The sequence below is a fragment of the Pipistrellus hanaki genome (genome assembly GCF_964339955.1).
Source record: "Pipistrellus hanaki genome assembly, chromosome: 16".
Classification (NCBI taxonomy): domain Eukaryota; kingdom Metazoa; phylum Chordata; class Mammalia; order Chiroptera; family Vespertilionidae; genus Pipistrellus; species Pipistrellus hanaki.
Window position 1 is genome coordinate 46,382,738 of NC_140518.1, and position 27,579 is coordinate 46,410,316.

The following is a 27,579-nucleotide window of genomic DNA, read 5'->3' on the forward strand; positions in this document are numbered from 1 at the left end:
ATTCTCTCTAAAAGCAATGAGAAAAAATAGCCTCTGGTGATTTTGATATTAACAAAAAAAACAAAAGACAAAAAATCACAATGAGATGCCATTTCATACCCACTTAGGATGGCTATAAAAAAAACAAAACAAACAAACAGAAAATAAGTGTTGGTAATAAAGTGGAGAAATTAGAACCCTTGTACATTGCTGGTGAGAATGTAAAAATGGAAAAAAGTTCGGTGGTCCCTCAAAAATGTAAACAGAATTACCATGGCCTACCAATTTCAAACCTAGACATACCAGTACATCCACAAGAAATGAACACGTGTCAATACAGAAACTTACAAACAACTGTTCACAGCTCCTCAAAACAGCCCAAAGGGGGAAACAACCCCATTGCCCATCAATGATGAACAGATCAAGTGCAGCCCATCCATCCAACAGAGTATTATCAGCCATAAAAAGACATGAAATACTAACACACAGATATCTGGTCCTCGAAAACCAAGCACTATGCTAAGTGAAAGAAACCAAACACAAAAGGCCATATAATGTGTGCTTCCATTTCTATGAAATATCCAGAATAAGCAAATCCAGGGACAGAGCAGATTACGGCTGCCAGGGCTGGGGGGAGGGTGGAGAGTGATTACATGATGAGGACAGGGTGTTGTTGCATAACCTTGTGAATGCACTGGATGCCAGTGAACTATATACTTAGAAATGGTTAATTGTATGTTATGTGACTTTTACATTAATTTTTTAAAAGTCTGTACATCACAGAGAAATAAATTACTAAATTTTAATTCATTCAGCCTTTGTACAAATGTTTGAAAAAGTTGTTTGGGATGTTTCTATTCCAAAATGAGGCCGTTCACTATGGCTTTCTCCAGTGGACAATGCGAGGTCTGTGACGCGACTTCTTGGAGGAAGCGTGAGTGGGGCCCGGCCCTGCTGCACGCGGGAGCTCTAAGAACACGGCCCGTCATGCTCGTCACATGCAACCTGACTAGCAGTCTAACGGCATTCTTCAGCTGTGGTGGGGACCACTCTGACCTCCTCTGTCTGCCTCAGCATGTGTAAGCTCTCCTCTTCAACACTAACAGCCGCAGGGCCAGCAGGGAGGCGCTGTTTCCCTCCATCCCACAGGACTCAACAATGACCCAGTGAGCAAACGCATTCAATTGTAGAAAATAAGCTTAAAAAAGACTTTTTTAGAGAAAAGATTTTATTCCTTCCTGCAACTGATTTTGTTCTTTCCCAGGAAATATTGGTACATGAGACACTCTTAGCCCAAATACAACCCTACGTACTGCATTCCTGACTCATCAGTTACTCGGGGCTACACGTGACTCTCAGAACTGTCCCATTTGGATGCCTCTGGGTGTTTTCGTTTTGTAAAATGTCACCTTTTAACACATACCAATAGTGACCACTGGGCTGGATACAATTCTGTTAATAAATTACTGAGTTCGAGGCAGCAAACAACTACAAAGCATATTTGCTAGTATTATAAATGCCAGATTGGAAGATCACAACCAGCAGCTGCCGCTCTGGGAGTGAGGGAAGTGCTAGGCTGGGATTCCCCAGACCTGGGTGACTTTGGTTAAAAAAAACAAAAACAAAACAAAACAAAACAAACTGGTGGTCACAGACTGGGGTTTAAAAAGAAAGAAAGACCAATCGTCATCACTTAATAAATGAAGTCTGCAAAAAATCTGTCAAACTACCAGTCCACGAAATAAAAGTAAGGACACCAGTGAGCTGCTGAGGTTGACACAGAACACCGGGTTCTGACGGAGGACTGATCGCTGGATGTGGACGGAGGAGTGCTCAGTCGTGAGCTCCCACCTACCTCTTGGCTGAGGCTGGAGACTTGGCTACAATCACTGCATTCCTGTAATCCGGGATCTGTGACAGAGAGGCCAGGGGTTACTGCCATGACTCCATAAGGCTATGCACACCAACACTCAACAATCAACGAAAAGGAACAGTGCAGCCCTAGCCGGTGTTCTCAGTGGTTAGAGCATGGGCCTGAACATGGAAGGGACTTGGGTTTGATTCCCAGTCAAGGGCATGGACCCGGGTTGGGGCACATACCAGAGACAACCAGTCCATGTGTGTCTCCCTCTCCCTCCCTTCCTTCTACTCTCTCTGAAAAAGCAATGAAAAAACAAAACAAAACACATTCTCAGGTGAGGATTAACAAACAAAAAAGGAACAGTGCATCGGACTCAAAAATGTCATTTGGTCACTTGAAAATTTTCCAAGAAGATAAACGTTCAAAGCATTTTTCTCCTTTGGAAAATGAAGAAATGCCTACCTAGCAAAAAATATTATTTTTCACTTGTGTGTGTATGTGTGTTTTCTCAGGAAAATATTATTATTAAGAATAAGCCTCACAGACCTCTTTGAAGAAAAAACTCCAGCAAATACTAATAATATGGTATAAAGACATTGTTATAGTCGGTCTCAGGAAGTTGTCACTTCATAACGCCAAGATGATATCCACCCCGTCTGAACCCAAGGTACTGTAATCGTTAAGTTCCAAATCAGTGCACCCACACAAATGCCTCTTCACCATATCTGTCATTCAGTGAAGAACCAACTTGTTAAAGACCATCAGCCCAGGGCTGCTCTGTGAGGACACTAGAGGCCGATGCACAGAATTCCCGCAAGAGCAGGCCTTCCTTCCCCCGCTGCCGGCACCGGCTTCCCTCCGGCACCCGGGACCCGGGCTTCCCCCGCAGCCCCCACAGCATCCGGAAAGTTGTCTGGAAGGACGTGGTATAATTAGCATATTATGCTTTTATTATTATAGATTATTATTGATTAAGAGCCCTTATGAAAGTAACTAAAATATCACTGTGCTCTAGAGTCAATCAAGTTGAACACTTGAAGTGATCTGTGCCAGTGATAATATATTAAAGAGATACCTACTGTCAACTTCTGAGAGTTTAGAAGGCAGAATGGTTTTTAAGCTGAGCAGTAGTTTACTTTCCACAACCCAGGCATTTGCCCTGATGGGGACTCAAACCATGATGTCCTGGTTCAGAGGCTGATGCTCAACCACTAAGCCATAGCAGCCGGGCTCTTTTTATTTGCTTATTTTTATTAGGAAGGGAGGGAGTGGGGGGAGAGGAGAGAAAGAGACATATGATCGACTGCCTCCCCATGCCGCCTACTGGGGATCAAGCCCATAACCTGGACATGTGTTCTAAACGGGAATTGAACCAGCAACCTTTTGGTGCATAGGATGACACTCAGCCAACTGAGTCATACCAACCAGGGCACAGTATTTATTTCTGACTTCATCTGGGCACTATTTTATGTTCTTAAAATTTAATCACTTCATTAAGTTATATAATTTCATTTCAATAAATCACCATTGCTTTTTCTCACAATTATGCCAGTTCAATAAATTTTAATATAAACACTTAAAATAATCACTAGCACCTTGTACATTTCTTAGCACATGGGAAGCACTAAGTAATAAATACTTAATAAACAAACAACTGATTAATCTGAAGGCTCTACTACAGATATATCCAGCATAACCACATGGATCATATGTTCTTCAGGAACACTGTCAGTGAGGAAGGCACGTTTCTTATTTTTGCTAGAAATCTTTCTAAACTAGTTTATGTACTTCCTTGCCTTATCAAACATAAGCAAATCCAGTTATGAGAGGAAATAACCAAGAAAACAGTGAAAAAAGGACTCATCAGTAAAAGTAGGACTATTTTATCCTCAAAAGTTAAAGCAGAAAAACATATTCATAAATAGAAAATAGGCTATTATGAAAAAGAAGCAAAAAGAGATCCAGAGGTGGAGGTGATTATGGTCCAAAAAACAACCCAGTCACTGGCTAGCTACAGACACAACTGAATAACAAACCTGGGAGATCAGGCCAGGAATTTTCCTATAAGGAGGGATATAAGAACACAAAACTTGAAGAAAAAAGTTAAACAATATAGAGACTACACATAACAGATCCCAGAGAATAAAGAAAGGGGGGGATGGTAAAATATTCAAATTATAAGGGAAAAGATTCCCAAAGAATGAAAGGGATCCACTGAGTATCTAGAAAAATCAATGGACACACCTGCTGAAATTCCAAAATCACGGCAAGAAAATAAAACACTATCTTATACATTTTTATCAATTTCAGAGAGGAAGGGAGAGGGAGAGACAGAAACATCAATGATCAGAGAGAATCACTGATGGGCTACCTCCTGCACGGCCCCTACTAGGGATTGAGCCCACAACCTGGGCATGTGCCCCTCACCAGGAATTGAACAATGGTCTCCTTGGCTTATAGGTTAACACTCAAGCACTAAGCCCCACCAGCCAGGCGAAAACACCATTTTAGATGGGGGAAATTCTGTCCCTCCCCCACCCCCCGGAAAAGCCTCCCCCCTGATAAGATGCCCAATCCCACTAGCTACCAGGGAGTAAAAAATCCAAGTAAGGTAGTGTTGTTTTGTCTATTAACTTAGCACAATGAAGGCCCAGGGAAACAGGTACTATCATAACACTGCTATTGGGAGTATAAATTAATACAGCCTCTTCAGATAATTGCAATTTTTACAATATCTATAAAAATTTCAGAAAATTGTAATTTTTGCAGTATCTATTTTAAAAAAATTTTAATGTAGATTAGTGGCCCAGTGCACAAATTCGTACACATTGAAAGAAAATTAAGAAGAAATATTTTAATGTCACTATTTGCCCTTTCTCTATAATAGAAGTGTCAACCAAATTCACAATCAACAACAGATGGAAACACACATGCTTGCAACTGACAAGTACGAGAGCTTTATATGTATCGAGCATGCACAAGTCAACTTAGCCTTTTACAGAGATAGAGCAAACTTGCTTAATTAGACCCGGTTTCTGATGTAGCTAAACTTTTTCCAGCCCAGTGAAGCACCCCAACTTCTCTTCCAGGTAACTGTCAACAACACAGCAGTAAATATCAACACAAAGCAGATTATTATTGTAGATCACGAAGGGAGAACAAAGGGTAAAATATTTAACTGCAGTAGTGTTTGACTATATGCTGCGCAGTGAGAAAACCTGAAATCATTTTTAAGGTCCACCATTTCTTACTTCTTTTCAGTCAGGTCAAGTTTCTAAGCTTTCTAAGTATCTGTTTTCCGGCTAATGAAAAGAAAATAAAAAAAAAGAAAATAGGATTTCACCAAGTCTCCTATCTACCTACTCCAGGACTTCTGTGAGGATCAAATAAGATGAGGCACAGGAAAATGCTTCACAGACATTTGGTTACAGTGTGAACTGTTTCCAGCTGACTATACAGCAAGTCGTGTTCCTGGGCTAAAGAAACTGCAAGGAGGCTAGTCGCTAGGGAGAGGAAGCCAGGCGTTGCTATATGACATCATTACCTGACCAAAGGGAAGAACACTTAGCATATTAGCCTTTTATATAGATAGACTGTGATAACAGCGGCACAGTAAGTCTTTTTCAGTAGTCAAAATGGGTGAACTGTGTCCTGGCCGGGTTAGCTCACTTGCTTGGGCGTCCTCTTATGCACTGAGAAGTTGCTGGTTTGATTCCTGTCACATGCCCGGGGCACATGCCCGGTTGTAGGCTTGATCAATGTTTTACTCTCACATCAATATTTCTCTCTCTCTCTCTGTAAAATCAATAAACTATTCTTAAAAAAATTTTAAAAAAAGATAAACTGTGACACAACAATATGGCTGAATCTTAATAATGTAACATGAAGTGAAAAATTCCCAAAAGATTACACAGTTTGATTCTTTTTGATAAAATTTAAAAATATATTTTTTTGTGTTTTAAGTAATAAATGCTGTATATATCTATATATAAATCACAGCTAGTCCAATCCTAGGAACCTGAAGTCCAAAAAAAGAAAAAGCAATTTTAAGAAGTTAGCAAAAGAAGTATGTTAAAGATTAAGAATTTTAAAACACAATGAGTTACATTTCTCAAGTAAATAGTACTTCCTTTATGGACAACCCAAAAACATGGAAATGTCTTTCAACTTTAAAAAGAATTTTAAAATAAAATAGTTTGAGCTGGCTTACCTCTTCTTGAATATATTGTAATAAGAAGGGAGAAGCTCTTAAATTATCAACAGGAATATTGAAGAAGCCCTGAATTTCCTTTTGGTGTAAATCCATAGTAATAAGATGAGTCAGACCTTTGAAAATAAAGCAGACGCAAGCACATAAATAGTTTATGTGTTGAACTGTACTATATGAAATTAGTACTATATAAAATAAGTTGCACTGTATGAAATAAGTACAATATAAAATAGGATACATAAATTATGATTAAGCTGAGCAGTAGTTTGAGCAAACTACTCCCTACTAGAGCAAACTACTCCCTCCCTTCCTAATAAAAATAAGCAAATAAAAAAAAAATTGCTCTCATAAAAAAATTCAGCATTTTTATATCAGATATTTTAGTATGAGATTGGGAGATAATAAATAAAAACTGGCCTGTCCCTGGTTTCTGGCACACAGCTCCTAACCCCCTGTGAGTTGCTAAGTGAAAAGAGCTAGGAGCCTCAGTGTTCTAGTGAGGTGACTCTGGGTGGGCCTCTGGATGGCTCCTGGCTGGGGCCCTGGTCACTGGAAAGACCAGCCAGGATCAGAAGCGTGGCATTTTCAGCCACTTCTCCAGAGAGGGGAGAGGAGTTAGAAGTGGAGTTAATGATTATACTATGGGCAAGCTCCATGCAATCCCAATAGCACAGGTAGTGGAAACTTTGCAAGTTGGTGAACAGGTGGAGGTGCTGGGAAGAGTGGCAAACCCAGTTGGCACTGAAGCTCCATGCCCTTTAGTCGCACATACCCTGCCCTACACACCTTTCCCATCTATATGGTCATCTGCATCCTTAATTATGACTTTTTATAATAAACTGGTAAACAGTAAGTAAACTGCTTTCTTAAGTTCTCTGAGCTGCTCTAACAAATTAATGGAATCCGAGAAGATGGGGGAACCTCAGATTTATAGTCAATTGGTGTGAAGCACAGATAACAACCTAAACTAGCAACTGGCATCTGAAAGGGATGGCCAGTTTTGTGAGACTGAGCCCTTAATGGTGGGATCAGACAGGATCTCCAGGTAGATATCGTCAGAATTTAGTTAAATTGTGGGGCTCCCAGCTGATGTCACGGAGAATCACTAGGTTTAGGGGAAAATTACACAGTTAGTGACCAGAAGTGTCAGAAGTGTTCCGTGTGAGCAGTAAAGGAGACACGCAGGAGGTAGAGAGCTAGAGAACTGGGCTTTTCTGAGCTCAAGAGGGAAAGACCAGGTGGTTTGTCTTACACAGAGATGCCTGATTTTCACAGGAATTTAAAGTCTTAAAATAGCAAAGATAATAGTAACAAAGAAATGTCTCTGATAAAATTCTACTAGAGCAAATTACATCACCTTGAAGTTTCTTTAACAGGCATGGCAAAGCTATATTAAGACAAATATTGTCTTAAGATATTAAGGCAAATGTCCAAGCCTGTAACTGGAAAAATTAAGAACCGTCACCATTGGCTCATTAAAGAATATTTTGGCCCAGGTCTTGAGTAGGGACAACTGGGGATTGAGAAAATGAAAGGAAGAGACAGACACAGAGATAGAAGGAAAAAGCTGGGCCAGGTGGGACAGCTGTCCTCTGATGGACAGTGACCCAGAGCCAATACAGCACGTTTATTTAATACAGCAAAATACCAGGGAGTTTTACTAAAGCCCAAGACAAAGGAGATTATGTGCATTTTTGTTGCTTCTTTGTAATCGTGACTTCTGTGTGGGCCCGGATAATCGTGTTTGCTTGAGCTGAAGGTCAGGTTGACAACATACAAAAGTATAAGAAAAATTCAATTGAAAAAATTTTACAAACCAAAACTTTCCTAAAGAGCAAGAAAGTAAGCCTAATGCCCCCAGGAGGAAGGTCAGAGGCCTAATGCCCCCCCCCCCAGGAGGAAGGTCAGAGGCCTAATCCCCCCCCCCCAGGAGGAAGGTCAGAGGCCTAATGCCCCCAGGAGGAAGGTCAGAGGCCTAATGCCCCAGGAGGAAGGTCAGAGGCCTAATGCCCCCCCCCAGGAGGAAGGTCAGAGCCTAATGCCCCCCCCCCAGGAGGAAGGTCAGAGCCTAATGCCCCCAGGAGGAAGGTCAGAGGCCTAATGCCCCCCCCCCCAGGAGGAAGGTCAGAGCCTAATGCCCCCAGGAGGAAGGTCAGAGGCCTAATGCCCCAGGAGGAAGGTCAGAGGCCTAGTGCCTCCAGGAGGAAGGTCAGAGCCTAATGCCCCCCCCCAGGAGGAAGGTCAGAGCCTAATGCCCCCAGGAGGAAGGTCAGAGGCCTAATGCCCCCCCCCCCAGGAGGAAGGTCAGAGCCTAATGCCCCCAGGAGGAAGGTCAGAGGCCTAATGCCCCCAGGAGGAAGGTCAGAGGCCTAGTGCCTCCAGGAGGAAGGTCAGAGCCTAATGCCCCCAGGAGGAAGGTCAGAGGCCTAATGCCCCAGGAGGAAGGTCAGAGCCTAATGCCCCCAGGAGGAAGGTCAGAGGCCTAATGCCCCCCCCCCCAGGAGGAAGGTCAGAGGCCTAATGCCCCCAGGAGGAAGGTCAGAGCCTAATGCCCCCAGGAGGAAGGTCAGAGGCCTAGTGCCCCCAGGAGGAAGGTCAGAGCCTAATGGCCCCAGGAGGAAGGCCAGAGCCTAATGCCCCAGGAGGAAGGTCAGAGGCCTAATGCCCCCCCCCCCAGGAGGAAGGTCAGAGCCTAATGCCCCCCCCCAGGAGGAAGGTCAGAGCCTAATGCCCCCAGGAGGAAGGTCAGAGCCTAATGCCCCCAGGAGGAAGGTCAGAGCCTAATGCCCCCAGGAGGAAGGTCAGAGCCTAATGCCCCCCCCCCCAGGAGGAAGGTCAGAGCCTAATGCCCCCCCCCCAGGAGGAAGGTCAGAGCCTAATGCCCCCCCCCCCCAGGAGGAAGGTCAGAGGCCTAATGCCCCCACGAGGAAGGTCAGAGCCTAATGCCCCCCCCCCCAGGAGGAAGGTCAGAGCCTAATGCCCCCCCCCCCCCAGGAGGAAGGTCAGAGCCTAATGCCCCCCAGGAGGAAGGTCAGAGGCCTAATGCCCCCAGGAGGAAGGTCAGAGGCCTAATGCCCCCAGGAGGAAGGTCAGAGCCTAATGCCCCCAGGAGGAAGGTCAGAGCCTAATGCCCCCAGGAGGAAGGTCAGAGGCCTAATGCCCCCAGGAGGAAGGTCAGAGGCCTAATGCCCCCAGGAGGAAGGTCAGAGCCTAATGCCCCCAGGAGGAAGGCCAGAGCCTAATGCCCCCCCCCCCCCAGGAGGAAGGCCAGAGCCTAATGCCCCCAGGAGGAAGGTCAGAGCCTAATGCCCCCCCCCCCCCAGGAGGAAGGCCAGAGCCTAATGCCCCCCCCCCCAGGAGGAAGGTCAGAGCCTAATGCCCCCCCCCCAGGAGGAAGGTCAGAGCCTAATGCCCCCCCCCAGGAGGAAGGTCAGAGCCTAATGCCCCCCAGGAGGAAGGTCAGAGCCTAATGCCCCCCCCCAGGAGGAAGGTCAGAGCCTAATGCCCCCCCCCAGGAGGAAGGTCAGAGCCTAATGCCCCCCCCCCCAGGAGGAAGGTCAGAGCCTAATGCCCCCCCCCAGGAGGAAGGTCAGAGCCTAATGCCCCCCCCCCCAGGAGGAAGGTCAGAGCCTAATGCCCCCCCCCCCAGGAGGAAGGTCAGAGCCTAATGCCCCCCCCCAGGAGGAAGGTCAGAGCCTAATGCCCCCCCCCCAGGAGGAAGGTCAGAGCCTAATGCCCCCCCCCCCAGGAGGAAGGTCAGAGTCTAATGCCCCCCCCCCCAGGAGGAAGGTCAGAGCCTAATGCCCCCCCCCCAGGAGGAAGGCCAGAGCCTAATGCCCCCCCCCCCCAGGAGGAAGGTCAGAGCCTAATGCCCCCCCCCCCCCAGGAGGAAGGCCAGAGCCTAATGCCCCCAGGAGGAAGGTCAGAGCCTAATGCCCCCAGGAGGAAGGTCAGAGCCTAATGCCCCCCCCCTAGGAGGAAGGTCAGAGCCTAATGCCCCCCCCCCTCCCAGGAGGAAGGTCAGAGGCCTAATGCCCCCAGGAGGAAGGCCAGAGCCTAATGCCCCCAGGAGGAAGGTCAGAGCCTAATGCCCCCAGGAGGAAGGTCAGAGCCTAATGCCCCGCCCCCAGGAGGAAGGTCAGAGCCTAATGCCCCCCCCCCAGGAGGAAGGTCAGAGCCTAATGCCCCCCAGGAGGAAGGTCAGAGGCCTAATGCCCCCCAGGAGGAAGGTCAGAGGCCTAATGCCCCCAGGAGGAAGGTCAGAGGCCTAATGCCCCCAGGAGGAAGGTCAAAGGCCTAATGATTCCCCAGAGGAAGGTCAGAAGGACAGGGACTTCCTGGAAGACCTGATGAGCAGCCCGATCCCTTCAGCTTGCTACCTGTCAGTTTTCAATGAGGTAAGCTCATGAGACTACAGGGGTTTGGGTTTCATCAAACTTGGTTTTATTTTTGTCTTCTTTGGAATGCCACAGTAGAAAATTTATTCTATGGTGTCTGTGTTAAAATGCAGTGATATGAGAACTTTTTATTCTTTCTTCTCTGTGCAAATGCTCTGAGATATGCGCATATACCAGTACATACAAGCATACACATATACACAATAACAACTCTGATGATTACTTAGAAACAAGGGGATGCAGAAACCGGTTTGGCTCAGTGGATAGAGCGTCGGCCTGCAGACTGAAAGGTCCTGGGTTCAATTCTGGTCACGGGCATGTACCTTGGTTGTGGGCACATCCCCAGTAGGGGGTGTGCAAGAGGCAGCTGATCGATGATTCTCTCTCATCGATGTTTCTAATTCTCTATCCCTCTCCCTTCCTCTCTGTGAAAAATCAATAAAATATATTTGGAAAAAAAAAAAAAAAAAAGAAACAAGAAACAAGGGGAGACCCTTAGGATGTTACCTGAAAATGCACAACACAAAGTAATACACATAGTTTACAAATATACCAACCTGTCCTGGGAAAGGGAAGAGGCTAAAATAAAAGTAGTTGCTGTGTTAAAGAGTTGGTTCAGATGCCTTTCCCCCCCTTTAAAAATGACTTATATGATTATAACTTGCCATTTCAATATACTCTTAAAATATGTCTATATATATAAAAGCCTAAGCAACCATTTCGACCAGAACAACTGATCGACCAGTCCCTTTGATGCACACTGGCCACCATGGGGCAGATGCTCAATGCAGGAGCTGCCCCCTGGTGGTCAGTGCTCTCCCACAGCCAAACTCCCCCTCCTCTCCCCCCAGCTGGCCAATCCCCTGCAGGCCCTACCCCACGCCCCATCGGGACTGGATGAGATGCCCCTATTGGCCTGATAACCAGCCAGGCCGAGGGACCCCACCCATGCACGAATTTGTGCAACCAGGCTTCTAGTGTGTGTGTGTATTTTTTTTTTTTTTCCCCAGAGAGGAAGGGAGAGGGAGAGAAACATCAATGATGAGAGAGAATCATCGATTGGCTGCCTCCTGCACCCCCACTATTGGGAATCGAGCCAGCAACCTGGGCATGTGCCCTGACTGGGAAATGAGCCTTCACCTTCTGATTCTTGATCATCGCTCAACCACTGAGCCACTGCAGCAGGGATCAATATAATTTTTAAACAAAGAATTTAGGAAAAAAATAACTTGTTCTCATTACCTTTGTGTTTTGGGGACCAAAGAATTCTCTGCACTGTTTTCTCATAAATTATTTAACTTTAAAAGCTGTTCCAGCCTTGGCCAGTGTAGCTAAGTGGCTGGGAATTGTCCCATGCACTGAAAGGTTGCTGGTTCGATTCCCTGTGAGGGCATAGCTTGGGTTGCAGGCTGGGTTCCCGGTAGGGGGCAGTGATCAATGTTTCACTCTCACATCGATATGTGTGGTTTTTTTTTCCCCTCTCTCTCTCCTTCTCCCTTCTCTTTCTAACAAAATAAATAAATAAATAAATAAATCATTTTGAAAATTTTTAAAAATAAATGAAATTAAAACTATCACCTTTTAAACTCTGTTTAGCACTCCAATATAGTCTTTAAAATGCTTTACAATTTCTAAGGTAAAAATCTCAGGATCCCAATTAATTATCAAATATCTGCCATTCTTACCAGCTTTACACATCATTGAAGCCAGCAATTTAGAAACAATGGAACCTCTTTTTCTCATCTTGCACTGTTTGCTGTAAGGGAAGTAGGGAATCACACCAATGATGCTTTTGGCACAAGAGGTCTTACACGCATAAACCATGATCAGGAGCTCCATGATGGTGGTGTTCACATCCCTGTAACCCAAAAGACAAAAATCCCAGCAAGGAACGTAAGACAGTGGATAATACCTCCTTGTTCCAACAAAGTATTAGCAATCTGCTATCCAGCTGCTAGCTCAAGGGAAAGAGAAATAAACCAATATATTCCTCTCTCCTCCATCAGCTCCCCCACCCCACCCCCATCTCCTCTCAGCCAATGATCCTTTCACTAAGGAAAGACTGCCAGGGGCTCACACCACCATGTGCATTTATACCTGAGAAGTCCACCTGCCTTCAGCCATCAGGAAGAGATGAATTCTCCACACCACAGTTACTCTAAAACCAGCTCTCCAAATTACATTATCCCCACCCTCTCTTTTCTATACCAGAAATTCTCTCTTTTGCTTCCATCATCAATTTGTTACTACACTCACAAGCTACCATCAGCCTATCCTGTAAACACTATTATTTCTTCCATTAAAAACAAGAACTCAGGACCACTTTCCCCACTACCGCATTCCTCTGCTCCCCTCTGCATTAGATCTGAAGAGTTGTCAACTTGTCAACACTCGCTACTCTCCTTCTCTCCCGAACATACTCTAATCCAGTGTTTCCCAAACTTCTCTCATGATGAGAATCACCTGGTGGAGTTGTTAAAACACAGATTCCTGAATCCCAACTAAGAAGTGCTAAACTAGAATTTTTGGGAACATATAGGTAAAATTGTATACTTAACTAGTGCTCTAAGACAGATTTTATATACAGAGCACTAAGTTAGGTATGCAATTTTACCTATATGTTCTCAAAAATTCTAGTTTAGCACTTCTTAGTTGGGATTCAGGAATCTGTGTTTTAACAACTCCACCAGGTGATTCTCATCATGAGAGAAGTTTGGGAAACACTGCTCTAATCCATCATCAATGACCTCCACATGGCGAAATGGCCAAGTCAATGCTCAGTCCTTCTCTCACCCGACCCATCAGTGGCATCACACACAGCTGCTCACCTCTCCCCTGCTATCTGCACTCACTTGGCTTCTAGGACTGCCTGTTCTCCTCCTACACTACTTGGTTTCTTTTGCTGAACTTCTGACCCTTAACTTCCGACCCTAATACTCATTCATTTGTCCTCCTAGCTCTCATCTCTTGGGCTTTTCATCCAATTTCACAGCTTTATAAATACTGAAGACTCTCAAATGTATACCAAGCTTCTCAGCTACAGTCTAACAAAAAATTCAACTGCTACTTGACCATTCCACTTGAATGTCTGTTAAGACAACTCAAAACTTAACATACCCCAAACTAAACTGCTCTTTGCCCCCAAAGCCTGGTTCATCATAAAATCCTTTGCTTACTCAACTGATGGCAACATTATTCCTCTAGTTTACAAAGGACAAAAACCTCAGTGGCATCCTTAATGCGCCCTATCCAGAAAGCACCCACCACTCCACTGCTGCACTGGGCCTTGCCTCTCTCCCTCCTCAGCGGGGACTTCTTGACAGCCCGCTACCACAGGTCTCCTCCCCGCTTCACACACAGTCCCTCTGCAGGCCATTCTCCAGAATCCACCTAGAGATTACAATGAGTCAGATCATGCACTGCTCTGCTCAAGATCCAGAAGGCTTCCATTTTGCCCATGTCCCTATAATGGCTCCCATGGCCCCTTCATGCTGTCTCCTCACCCCCACTTCTCTGCTGTCCACGCCTACTCCACGCCCCTCAGTCTGGCATACTCCACAACCTGTCAATGCTGATTCCCACTGGGGGCCTTCACCTTCTATGTGCACCCAGCTCTCCTCCCCAGCTAGCCACCTAATGTACTTCCTCATCTTCTTCCAGTTGTTGCCAAATGTCAATTTTTTAAAATATGTTTTTATAGATTTCAGAGAGGAAGGGGAAGGAAGAGACAGAAATATCAATGATGACTCATCGCTGCCTCCTCCACGCCCACATTGGGGATCAAGCCCTGACTGGGAATCAAAGCATGACCTCCTAGTTCAGTGGTCGGCAAACTGCAGGTGTTCTAACACCACTTCTTCAAAATAGACTTGCCCAGGCCGAAAACTGACTTCTGTGCATGGGCCACGAAGTTTTAATCCCAATGTATGTGCACGCCTGCACATGGTATTTTGTGGAAGAGCCACATTCAAGGGGTTTGTCGACCACTGTCCTAGTTCATAGGGCAATGCTCAACCACTGAACCACACTGGCTGGGCAAATGTCAATTTTTAATAAGGCCTACTCCTCAAGCCCTTTCCATACCCTCTCACCACCATGACTCCCAATTCTGTGCCATGCTATTTTGGTGTTTTTCCCCATAGCATTCAAAGCCTCCTGACAAAATAATCTACTTACTTATTATGTAACTTGCAAGTCTTAGAATATACAGGGTGAGACAAAAGTAGGTTTACAGTTGTGAGTACATGAAACACAGACTTTATCTACTAATTACTGTATGATTTTCCTGATGAACTATAAACCTACTATTGCCCTACCCTGTATACTCCATGAGAACAAGGATCTGTTTTAGTCTTTAATGCATCTCACCTGTAACAGTGACCAGCATCTTCAATAAAGATTTGTTAATAAGTAATGAGTAGAAACATATTCTCTGCTAATATCTAACAACAAGCCTGACATCTGCAGTTAAAGTGGACTTTTACAAGAGTGTTCTACGTGAAAGGGAAAGAGTAGAGAAACCAAGAGTGAGTGGAAAGGTACAACGAGGTTCCCAAATTATGCTCCCAGGAGCATCGTTTTTCTATGAGCTGGTACAAAGCCTTCCATGACTAACTTTAATGAACTTGTTTGAAAGGTTAACACCCAGAATTTTCTTAACTTAAAAATGTTCTAGTTTGTACTAAATTAAAGGATAAGCTGAATCTGACAATACCAAATCTCAATGTTAACTCTCTCACATGATTTTATCAAGACCCTGATGTCCAGCTCTTTGCAACCTGTGCAAGAGTAGGAAGAGCTGAATTAACACTAGCCGACAGCACAGTTGGGAACAATGCAAAATGAGACAGAAAATGAAGGAGATGGTTTTGGCTAGAGGGCCAAGAAACTGATAAAAGGCAGGAAGAGAATAAATGTTAAAAATGAGTAAAAGAAAATGAAGAGAACTTGAATTTGAGATTATAAAAGTCACCCTTCTGAAGTTCTGAATTCTATTTTTTTCCCTTTATATATATTTTTATTTTTTAAATTTAATAAATCTTTATTGTTCAGATTATTACAATAGTTTTTTTATAGTTTTTCCTTTTTCTCCCCACAGCTCCCCTCCACCCAATTTCCACCCCACCCTCTGCTCTTACCTCCCCCGCACTGTCCTCATCCATAGGTGTACAATTTTTGTCCAGTCTCTTCCTGCATCCCTCACTTTCCCCAAGAGAACTGTCAGTCCACTCCCTTTCTATACCACTGATTCTATTATATTCATCTGTTTATTCTGTTCCTCAGATTTTTAATTCACTTGATTTTTGGCTTCACTTGTTGATAGATACGTATTTGTTGTTAATAATTTTTATCTTTATCTTTTTCTTCTTCTTCCTCTTCTTAAAGAATACCTTTCAGCATTTCATATAATACTGGTTTGGTGGTGGTGAACTCCTTTAGCTTTTACTTATCTGTGAAGCTCTTTATCTGACCTTCAACACTCAATGATAGCTTTGCTGGGTAGAATAATCTTGGTTGTACGTACTTGCTGTTCATCACTTTGAATATTTCTTGCCACTCCCTTCTGGACTGCATAGTTTCTGTTAAGAAATCAGCTGACAATCGGATGTGTGCTCCCTTATAGGTAATTAACTGTTTTTCTCTTGCTGCTTTTAATATGCTCTCTTTGTCTTTTGCTCTTGGCATTTTAATTACGATGTGTCTTGGCGTGGTCCTCTTTGGATTCCTTTTGTTTGGGGTTCTGTGTGATTCCTGGACTTGTAAGTCTATTTCTTTCACCAGGTGGGGGAAGTTTTTGATATTTCTTCAAATAGGTTTTCAGTATCTTGCTCTCTCTCTTCTTCTGGCACCCCCATAATTCGGATGTTGGTACGCTTGAAGTTGTCCCAGAGGCTCCTTACACTATCTTCACATTTTTGGATTCTTTTTGCTTTTCCAGTGGCTTTTTTTGCTTCTTCGTATTTCCTATCTTTGACTTGATTTTTGGGATCCTGTAGTCTGCTGTTAGGTCTCTGTACATTATTTTTTATTTCAGTCAGTGTATGCTTAATTTCTAGTTGGTCCTTTTTCATATCCTCGAGGTTCTCACTAAATTTCTCAGAGGTTTCTAGAAGATTCTTGAATAACCTTGTAACTGGGGTTTTGAACTCTATATCCAGTAGTTTGCTTTCCTCCATTTCTGACATTTGTGACCTGTTTCTTTGTCTCTGCATTTTTGGCTGCTTCCCTGTGTTGATAAAGTGGCTTTGTGTGCTAGGTGTTCTTTAGGGCCCAGTGGCTCAGCCTCCCCAATTACCTGAGGTGAACACTCTTAGTGCACCCCTTTGTAGGCTGTGTGCAGTCTTTTTAAAATATATTTTATTGATTTACTATAGAGAGAAAGGGAGAGGGATAGAGAGCTAGAAACATCGTTGAGAGAGAAACATAGATCAGCTGCCTCCTGCACATGCCCACCGGCAATGTGCCCACCAGCAAGGTACATGTCCTTGACCAGAATCGAACCAGGGAACCCTAGTCCTCTGAGCCAAACCAGTTAGGGCTGTGTGCACAGTCTTGTTGTAGTAAAGCCTTGATTGTTGTTGGCATCACTGGAAGGAATTGACCTCCAGGCAAATTGGCTGTGAGGATCAGTGTGTCTATGATAGGAGAACTTCTGTGCTGGAGACACCCTTATGGGATAGGACTTACTTCAGTGGGGATTTGGTGCTACTGGGTCTGCCCCCTAAGTGTGTCCCCTATGGATCTGAGGAGTTGTAATTTGGATGACCCCACTCTGACTACTGTGTACAATGGCTATTCGATATCCAAGGAGGTGCAAATTTAGCGCTACCTGAGGCCACCCAGCAGGAGCTACAGAGAGATCTATAGATTTCTCTTCTTTGTATGGAGTTTGAAGGTGCCCAGATGAGGCCCAGCTATGAAGCAATACAAGCTGCTGTGGGGCCTTTGGCCTTCTTTTGGATGTTCTGGGTCTCACCGGACCAGCAGCTGCAGTTTGTTAGGTAATTTTAGATTGCAAAGGGCCAGGCTATTCATATGCAAAAGCCTCTGTGTACAGCTGGGATGGGGTTGTAAATTGGGTGGAGCAAGGTCTCAGGAATCAACTGGGCAGAGCAAACAGCAATGGCCTAAGAGGCCCCCAGGTCTCAATGTCCTGAGGTAACCTCTGAGAAAAAGCTGCCCTTTTGTTCTGGCCCAATGTCAGAAAGTTGTTTCCCCATGTATCAGTTTGGGTCCCCAGAGTCTCACCCAGAACTGGAGTTCAGAGTAGTCAGGAGCTTGTATCTCCCTCCTGATTGAAAAAGACAACTGCGTCCTCAGTTGCCAGCCTTTTCCTCGCGCACGTGTCTCCGTACCTCTGCACTTTACTTCTGCAGCTCCTCTGAGTCTCACTGTGCTTTTCTCTTCCCTTTTAGTTGTAGAATTCCCACTCAGCCAGCCTTCCTGTGGTTCTGGATGATGTTGTTTTGTCTTTTAGTTGTAGTTTTGAAGTGGTTGTGTGAGGCAGCAAGTTCAGGTATTTACCTATGCTGCCATCTTGGTTTCTCCCATTTGGATATTTATAACATCATTTGCTTAATATAAATGTATGCTGCTATGAACAAAGCTCCTAAATTTATTGAATTTTGAGTCCCACCTGCAGTTGCCTTGGCAGGGCCAAACCAAATGATTTTATGGCCTTACATGGCCCGACGGCTGGACATCCCCACCCCTGATCTACTCCAATGCAGCAGCCCCACCGCCCCCTCCTCAGTATCTCTTTCTGTGGTTTGTTATCCTCGGTCAACTATGGTAGGAAAATACTAAATGGAAAATTCCAGGAATAAACAATTGATGAGTTTTAAATGGTGTGCCATTTTGCGTAGCTGTCCTGCTCCATCCCACCTGAGACATTAATTATCCCATATACTACATATGACATCTGCCCGTTAGTCACTCAGTAAGCTATCTTGGTTATCAAATCAGTTACCAGAGACAGAGACATGTATCACATTACCGTAACTTTTATTATAGTATGATTGTAATTGCTCTGTTTTATTAGTATTGTAATATCTTACTGTACCTAATTTATAAACTAAACTCTATCAAAGATATGTATATATGCATAGAAATACACATAGAAAAAACAGAGTATATACTAGTATAGGACTTAGTTTTAGGCATCCACTGGGGGTTCTGGAATGTACCCCATGGATAACTGTGGGACTACTGTACTTGGTTACACATAAAGGCAGCAGTTAAGACAGAAAAACAGCAGAGTAAAATACTAATTTTAAAATTATCTTAATTTTTCTTGTCTACCTGACTCTTATTATGAACATTCACACCCAAACAGAAACCCAGAAAGAAACACTGCTTCTGTTGGGTTAGTACTTACTTGGAAACAGTCTGAATGATAAAAACATCTTTTCCCCTCACGGACTCTTGAATTTGTACTCTTGTTTCTGGAAAGAAAAGGAAAAAAAGAGGGGAGGGGTGAAGAAGGTATATAATTTATGTTTTTGAAAATACACAAAAAATGTCAATATTGTCCAATGTTACAAAATATGGAAACTGAAACTATTATAAAAGAGATTAGTTTTAAATGCTACAAACCATAATAAGCATACTGTCATTAGCTACACTTTTTAAACATAATTACATTTCTGACTTGAAACCAGTAAACGTATCCTCTCACTTCTTGTATATAAGTCGAAAGTGCTGTATCACTCTGAGCACAGTATCTTTATAGGAAACTAGAGGCTCAGTGCACGAAATTCATATACTGGGGGGGGAAGGAGGAGAAGGGTCCTCAGCCCAGCCTGTGCCCTCTCGCAGTGGAGGAACCCTTGGGGAATGTCCTACTGATGGCTTAGGAGCAGGCCTAAACAGTCAGTCGGGACATCCTTAAGGCTGCCATGAGGTGGGAGAGGCTCCCGCCACCACCTCTGCACTCGCCAGCCATGAGCCCAGCTTCTGGCTGAGCAGTGCTCCCCCTGTGGCAGTGCACTGACCACCAGGGGGCAGCTCCTACATTGAGTGTCTATCACCTGGTGGTCAGTGCGTGTCATGGTGACTGATGGTTCCGCTGTTAGGTCGATCTGCATATTAGCCTTTTATTACATAGGATAATACACTCATTCTCTTAGCCACAACAAGGAAGAACTTATTAGGAACAAAATGTTATAATAATAACAATAAATAAGGTCCAATACTCTACTTTCAAAAAATTTGTGATCAGCCAGAAGGAAACAATTAGACAAACCCAGAACGGGACAAAACAGCCTCTTCAAAAAGTCATTGTCATGGGAAGAAAAAAGAAAAGGTATGGAATTTATGTAGACTAGAAGAAACTAAAGAGATATTAAAAACACAATGCTCAAACCATGAATCCTAGTTTGAAAAACAAAACAAAACAGAGCTATAAAAGCTCTTTAGGTCAAGTAGGAAACCTTGAAAATAGACTAGACTTTAGAGATATAAAGTCCTTGCTCTTCGGAGATGCATGCCGAAGTTCAGAGGTTAGGGTCTTGATGTCTGCAACCTACGCTACACATTCATATTCACATACCAAACCGAGAACTGTGAACCTAGGAGGTAGAATCTATTCTTTCAACTTTTTTATAGATTTGAACATTTTCATTTAAAATGTTGGGGGAAAACAGAATACATTTAAAAAGGGAACGTGGTACCATAGGGGAAAAAATGATCTTTAGAGTCAGAGAAACCTGGAACCAAATATTGCCCCTGATACTTGTGAGCCCTCCTACCCAACATCATCCCTAAACTCAGTTCTTCAAAACTGAGCAATAGGAATGAGTCCATAAATGCTATTCCCACCTTCCTTCCCAATAGACACTAAGTATTCTCTCTCCCCTCTTTCGTGAACCTGGAGGGTGGCCAACCTCCTCCTGAGTCTTCCACCACTAGCTCTCTCCTGGACCCTCCCTTCCAGACTAGACAAAGGACATTCTTCCCTTTAGCAGTATTACCTTCTCCAATTTTTCCCTACATATTTTCAATTGCACTTTTTACCTACTGAAGCCACATGAGGTAACTTGGGAGAGCAGAAAGAGGAGGCAGTAATGGAGAAATAAATGGGGAAGAGAAAATGTATGCCTTTTCATCAAAGTCTGTTTTAAGTTCCATAATATGTAGTATTGACAAAATACTACAGTGGAAAAGGAGAGGGAACTAATATTTACTGAGTACCTGCTATACACAAAGAGCTATTAGGCACACAATTATCCCATTTAGTCCTAAAACACTACAAATCACTTGCAATTTAGAAAGGTTATATAACTTGCCAAGGATAAGCTATCTGAATCTCAAGTCCATGCAACTGCCCGTAGCCCCTGCTAGAATATAGAAAACAGATGCTTTTTACAACTTGAGATGTGTATGCAATGGCATAAATCAATCAGGAAAAAGCATTTCTTTTTGTTGTTGTTATTAATCCTCACCCAAGGATATTTTCCCACTGATTTTTAGAGCAAGTGGAAGGAAAGGGAGGGGGCGCGGGGCAGAGAGACAAACATCAATATGAGAAACAAATTGATTGGTTGCCTCCTGCCCGCATCCTCACCAGGGTGGGGACTGAACCTGCAACACAGGTACATGCCCTTGACCAGGGAATTGAATCCTTGACAAATTGGTGTGCGGGCCAATGCTCTAAACACTGAGCCACAATGGCCAGGGCAGCAAAAAATATTTAACAAGATTTCATGACAGCCAAACCAGTTTGGCTCAGTGGATAGAGCGTCGGTCTGCGGACTGAAAGGTCCCAGGTTCGATTCCGGTCAAGGGCATGTACATTGGTTGAGGGCACATCCCCAGTAAGGGTTGTGCGGGAGGCAGCTGGTCGACGTTTCTCTCTGATCGACATTTCTAGCTCTCTATACCTCTCCCTTCCTCTCTGTGGAAAATCAATAAAATATATTTAAAAAAAAAAAAAAAAAATTTCATGACAGCTTACATGGAGGTAAAGAATTAACAACCAGCCGAAACCGGTTTGACTCAGTGGATAGAGCGTCGGCCCGTGGACTAAAACCTCCCAGGTCAAGGGCATGTACCTTGGTTGCGGGCACATCTCCAGTAGGAGGTGTGCAAGAGGCAACTGATTGATGTTTTTCTCACATCGATGTTTCTAACACTCTATCCCTCTCCCTTCCTCTATAAAACAAATCATAAAATATTTTTAAAAAAGAAAAGAATAACAACCAATTAGTATGTGGGCACACAGGATTTACTCACCCTGCCTAATGTGACATAAATTCAACCGACAAATAAAATACAGTATCCATTCACTGGGCCCGTCAGTTCCCACATGTATGCAGTTCTCATGGAGTGAGGTCTAAGAAGTGGCCTGCTCCAGGGTTCTCCATCTAGTTGGTGTTCGTAGGAGCTAAAACACCACTCTCGCCCACCTTGCCTACAGACTTCCTGCTCATGGAACTAACTGACACTCAGTCGACTTTTACACTAGTAGAGGATGAAGGACGAGGCAGTATGTCATTTTCTGTAAAAAGATCAATGTTACACATGTCAAAGATAGCTCACCTCGGTTAGGTTCCTGGTAAACCTGCACTTTGCCCATTTCCACCCCCAGCCGCCTAGAGAAGAGAAAGGGAGGAAAAGCTGAACAGGTAATAGAATAGACTCAGCATCTTTACTATCTAAAGATGATTCATAAATTAATAAAAATAAAATAGAGGTATTCTCCTCATAAAATTTGAAGTTAGTATTAAACTATAAGGTCACGCTATTACCTAACCCCTCACCCTCCTCCCCAGGTCGTCCTCCCCTGCCTGCCCCACTGACCATTTCCTCGTGCTCTCTACACTCCCCTAACTCCTGAGATACACCAACTCCTGCTGCTCACCCCGGGGCTCTGAACTGCTGCTCCTCTGCCTGCTGGGCTCTGCCCCAGACCTTCACCCACTGACTCACTCAGGTTCTCAATTCACACATCATCCCCTGTTTAAAAGGCACCTGAGCACCCAAGCAAAAGCAGAACAGCCTGTCCCATCACTCCTTTCACTGAAGTTGGTTTTTGTGTTTAGTTTTTTCATAGCATTTATCACCACCTAAAATTACTGTATTTGTTTTGCTGACTTGCTTCTTGTCTAGACCCCTACAAAATGTAAGAATTTTGACTGGCTGTTCATTGTTAATCCCCATTATCTAAACCAATACCTAAAATAACTAAAATTATGTTGAACTACAATCTATAAACTATTTCTGTACAGTATCCACTTCACTGTTCTTTACACTCAAATATCCTATACATAATAAGCCCTAACTATCCCCGGCGCCTACAAGACACTCATCAATGTCTGCTGAATGAATGATAGTTTACAAAATGCCCTAATATATACAGGTGACATGCAGATTACCTGCTTTCAAGTTTAACAATCAGTGCTAATCTGATTATCGAGTGAAAACACATAATACAAATTTTAATGATATGATTATAACTCACTCAGCAATTTTCTTTGAAAGCTCCATACATGAAGAATTAGAATTTGCTGAAAACAGCACCAGGCCTCCTTTGGTTATGTTCATCTTGGTTTCTAATTCAGCTGGCGCCACACAAAACATCAAAACCTTCTTGGTTTTCCAATTCTTAGAACCTAGAAGAATATAAAATATATCAAGAACTGCCATATGATATTAAACACACCTGAATGGATTTTCTTAATAGCAAAATGACTTCAGCTGAAGAAAATTAGTTTTCATCATAAAGGAGTCTTTTATGTTAAATACTTATGGGCAAACAAAAAGTCTATTTAGACTTTAGGGTTCTAGATTTATGGAAATATGTTATCACATGGTTGAATTAGTTTTCAAGACCACTGGGAATAAAGGATAAACTTACAAGAAAGGCGGAGCTGAAGAGCTCAGTGTTTTACTGTTTGCTGCTTAAAGTCAATTATGGACAACCTCCTTTTATTCTCTGACAACAAAATTCCTCCTGGATTAACACATAGAAAAATGGCAGAGCCATTAGCAAGGACATGGACTGATTGATCCTTAAACAATAAATAAGTGACCCATCTATGCCCAGCTTCTCCTGTATTATCTGCTTACCCTAAAACCTCCCCCTGGCCTTGCAGCTGCTCTCAGATGCCTACATCAGGTGTAAAACTGACCCTGTTACCTGCATTTTCCTGAAGCAGAGCACAAGGTTGACCATATAAACAACTTTGCAGAGAAGGAAGTGACCTTGCAAATAACAGGCAACATGCCCAAACAGTCATGGAGCTGAGGTTCTAACCCACTGCCATTAGAGTTCCCTTCTACCCTCACTCTCTGGGCTGAGTGCATGCAACAGCAACCCTCTAGAAGGCCATAGGGAGTGGGGGCACCTTCTCAGCATGCCCACTGCAGTTTGCAGTGGTTTACTTGGGGTGGCTCTGGGAAGGCTGGTGGAGATTATGAAAGGGCTGAAGCAGCACAGATCTTATGCTTAAACTTTAATTACATAAGGAATATACAAACACATTCTCCTTGTTAAAACACACACACACACACACACACACACACACACACACACACACAGGAATAGCCCTAGCCTGTTTGCTCAGTGGTTAGAGCATTGGCCTGTGGACCAAAGAGTGGAGGGTTTGATTCTGGTCAAGGGCATGTACCTCGGCAGCCCAACCCTGGTAGGGGTGGTATGGGAGGCCACCAATCGATGTGACTCTCTGATGTAGAAGTTTCCCTCTCCCCCCCCCCCCCTTTCCTCCACTCTCTTTAGAAATCAATGGAAAAAATATCCTCCGATGAGGATTAAAAATATAAATAAAAACAAATATGACAGTGAAGATTAGTCACCTGCCCCAATCCCAGGTTCCTTCCCACCCATCTCCCCAGTTATTAGTGTGGTATGGACATCATCAGGCCTTTTTCACACATTCGCAAACGTGACCCCCAAAAAATATATCTATAAAAACACATTTCTAACATAAAAAGGTATGGTACAAAGCTACCTATAATTTGGCAATCCAAGTTAGAAAATAGTCTGTTAACTGCTGCTAATATTCTATGGTGCAGATATGCCAAACTTAGCAGGTGACCATCCTGAACCAGCCTCCTTGTCCCATGGGCATGCCTTCGCAGAACTGCAAGATGGGAACTGCAGAGTAATGGCTACTGCAAATTATGGTCCCCCACCAAAGCTAGGAGAGTGCATTTCCATACACACTGCCTCTTAAGGGACTCCACAATGGGAAATATTGCAATGAATTCACCCAAAGCCTACAGATTACAAGAAGAAACACATGCACAACAGACCAAAGGCCTACAGAGACCGAGGTGGGCCATCAGTGTCTGCCATGGAAAACAGGTTTGGGCTCTCGGGTTCTTGCTTATAAGATGACCAAGAAAAGAAGGAACAATGGTTATGCCCAAAAAGGCCATAGCCACGTGCAGCCTACTCATTGCACCAACTGCACCTGATGCATGCCCAAGGGCAAGGCCAGTAAGAAGTTTGTCATTCAACCAGGCAGGCATGGCTTGAACTATGAACCAGGTAGTCACAATCTGATTCCTGGTAGGGCAAATTGAGTTCCAAGTAGGGAGTGTTGGCCAATTAAAGATTCTCTCTCATCACTGATGTTTCTCTCTTCCTCTCCCTTCCTCTTTAAAACCAATCCTGTATAATAAAGAGGCAATATGCAAATTGACCATCACAAGATGGCCACCCTCATGTGGTCAAAGATGGCCGCCCCATGTAGACACAAGATAGCTGCCACAGGATGGCAGGCAGGGGAGAGCAGTTAGGGGGCAGCCAGGCCTGCAGGGAAGGACATTTAGGTGTGACCAGGCCAGCAGGAGAGCAGTTAGGCATCAATCAGGGTGGCAGGGGAGTGGTTAGAGGGTGATCAGGCAGGCAGGCATAAGCAGTTAGGGGCAATCAGGCAGGCAGGCAGGCAGGTGAGCAGTTGGGAGTCAGCAGTCCTGGATTGTGAGAGGCCCAGTGGGACTGGACCTAAATGGGCAGTCAGACATCTCTCAAGGGGTCCCAGGTTGGAGAGGGTGCAGCTGGGCTGAGGGACACATACCGCCCCCCTCCTGCACGAATTTAGTGCACCAGGCCTCTAGTAAAGATATATTCTTTAACAAAAAAAGGGAAGAAAATAGCTATGAAGCAAAATCAGCAAACCACAGGCCAAATCAGGTCCCTCCAAAAATTATTTCTGTAAAAATACTGTAACAGAATACAGCAACACTTGTTGTTTACAAATTGTCTATGGATACAATAGTAGCATTGAATATAGGCCAAAATATTTATTATCTGGCCCTCTACAGAAAAAGTTTGCTTACCCTTGCTTTATGGCATAGTGTAGGGCAGAGTAGCTGTTATAAAGAAATATTCAATGACCAACAGTCAAGAGTTGGAAGAGATCTTGGGTATGTTCTAACCCCACCTCTCAACCAACGTATGTCTGGTCTGCGATTAGAAACAGGGTACAGGTCTGGAAAAGGAAACAAAAAACAAAACTCATTCTCCCGTAAGTGTAAATACAGGCTTTGGGGTCAAATGTATGTTTGCATCTACTTCCCCTTAACTCCCTGAGCTTTGCATAAGTCACTTAGCCTTTCTTAGCCTTGGTGCCTTCATCCATACAACTGTGAATACGGACCTTTCTGGATAACTGTAAAACTAAGTCCTGTGCAGCACTTACACAGTGCCCGCACATATGATATGCCTGGTAAATGGGAGCTACCTATGATCAACTTACAGCATTTTGGTTACCTGCAAAACAAGTACAGTAATAGGCATGAGGTGGCCATCTTTTTACATCCCCCCCGCCCCCCCAACCTGCAAATAGGAAGTTTCTTAATTAAAGCATAACTGCATTTTAAAGAGGACTTGGAACACTTAGAACAAACGAATCTGAAGGGTAGGAAGAGATCTTAGAGGTAGCTCAGGCCAATTACACACACAGATGCCAAAGATCCACACACAGGTGCCTAAGAGCCCCTAGAACCGATGTCCACATCCTGAGCAGCCCATCCGTTCCCAATTCTTCCCTACCACACACCAAGATTCCCCTCTCTGCAGCCTCCCCGACTGGTGCTTGTCCTTGAAATTTTACAGGAAGCATCAAGTTTCTTTGCCATAGGACAGTCCATACCATATCTCTGGATGGCTCTCTTCTCTGGGTATTCTCTTCTCCAAAATATTTCTTTATCTGTTATGGTTTAAATGCCCTTCTTCACTCTGACTGTGTCTCTGAGGTTGCAGTTACAGAATTAACACCCAGATATCTATGTTTTTTATACACTAATAATGAACTCACAGAAAGAGAAACCAAAAAAAAAAAAAAAAAAAAAAAAAAAAATCCCATTTACCAACAAACAAAAAGAGTCCAAATAGACACAGCAATCCTGAGAAAGAAGAACAATGTTGGAGGGATCACAATACCAGATATCAAACTATATTACAAAGCAACTGTTCTCAAAACTCTGTTACTAGCACAAGAAGAGACATATAAGCCAATGGAACAGAACAGAGAACCCAGAAATTGACCTAACCCATTATGCTCAATTAATATTTGACAAAGGAGGCAAGAGCATACAATGAAGTCAAGACAGTCTCTTCAATAAATGGTACTGGGAAAATTGGACAGATACATGCAAAAAAATGAAACTAGACCACCAACTTACACCATACGCAGAAATAAACTCAAAATGGAGAAAGGGCCGAAATCCGTTTGGCTCAGTGGATAGAGCGTCAGCCTGAGAACTGAAAGGTCCCGGGTTCGATTCCGGTCAAGGGCATGTGCCTTGGTTGCGGACACATCCCCAGTAGGGGATATGTAAGAGGCAGCTGATCGATGTTTCTAACTCTCTTATCCCTCTCCCTTCCTCTCTGTAAAGAAATCAATAAAATATATATTTTTTTTAAATGGAGAAAGGACTTAAACAAAAGACAGGAAACCATAAAAATCTTAGGAGAATGCAAAGGCAGCAAAATATCAGACATATATCATAGCAATTGTCTTTATCAATATAGCTCCTAGGACAATGGAAACGAAGGAGAAAATAAACGAATGAGACTATATCAAAATAAAAAGCTTCTGCACAGCAAAAGAAACCAACAAAACAACAAGAAAGCCCACTGTATGGGAGAACATATTTGCCAA

General features: G+C 43.7%; 1 protein-coding gene across 5 annotated transcripts in view; it reads right to left on the reverse strand.

The window, feature by feature from the left end:
- The window catches only part of PRPSAP2 (phosphoribosyl pyrophosphate synthetase associated protein 2), a 61,659-nt gene that overhangs the window by 28,775 nt on the left and 5,305 nt on the right, over positions 1-27,579 (reverse strand). The window contains exons 2-9 of one of the 5 annotated variants that reach the window (XM_084861573.1): positions 25,754-25,905; positions 23,304-23,399; positions 22,908-23,058; positions 21,986-22,038; positions 18,825-18,891; positions 12,133-12,305; positions 6,051-6,166; positions 1,835-1,890 (exon numbers count right to left, since the gene is read on the reverse strand). In XM_084861573.1, coding sequence (XP_084717699.1) covers positions 1,835-1,890; positions 6,051-6,166; positions 12,133-12,305; positions 18,825-18,891; positions 21,986-22,038; positions 22,908-23,026 — 584 coding nt within the window. In that variant the 5' untranslated portion in view covers positions 23,027-23,058; positions 23,304-23,399; positions 25,754-25,905. The remainder of the gene's footprint in view (positions 1-1,834; positions 1,891-6,050; positions 6,167-12,132; positions 12,306-18,824; positions 18,892-21,985; positions 22,039-22,907; positions 23,059-23,303; positions 23,400-25,753; positions 25,906-27,579) is intronic. The other 4 variants (XM_084861575.1, XM_084861574.1, XM_084861576.1 and 1 more) reach the window with 4 other exon arrangements.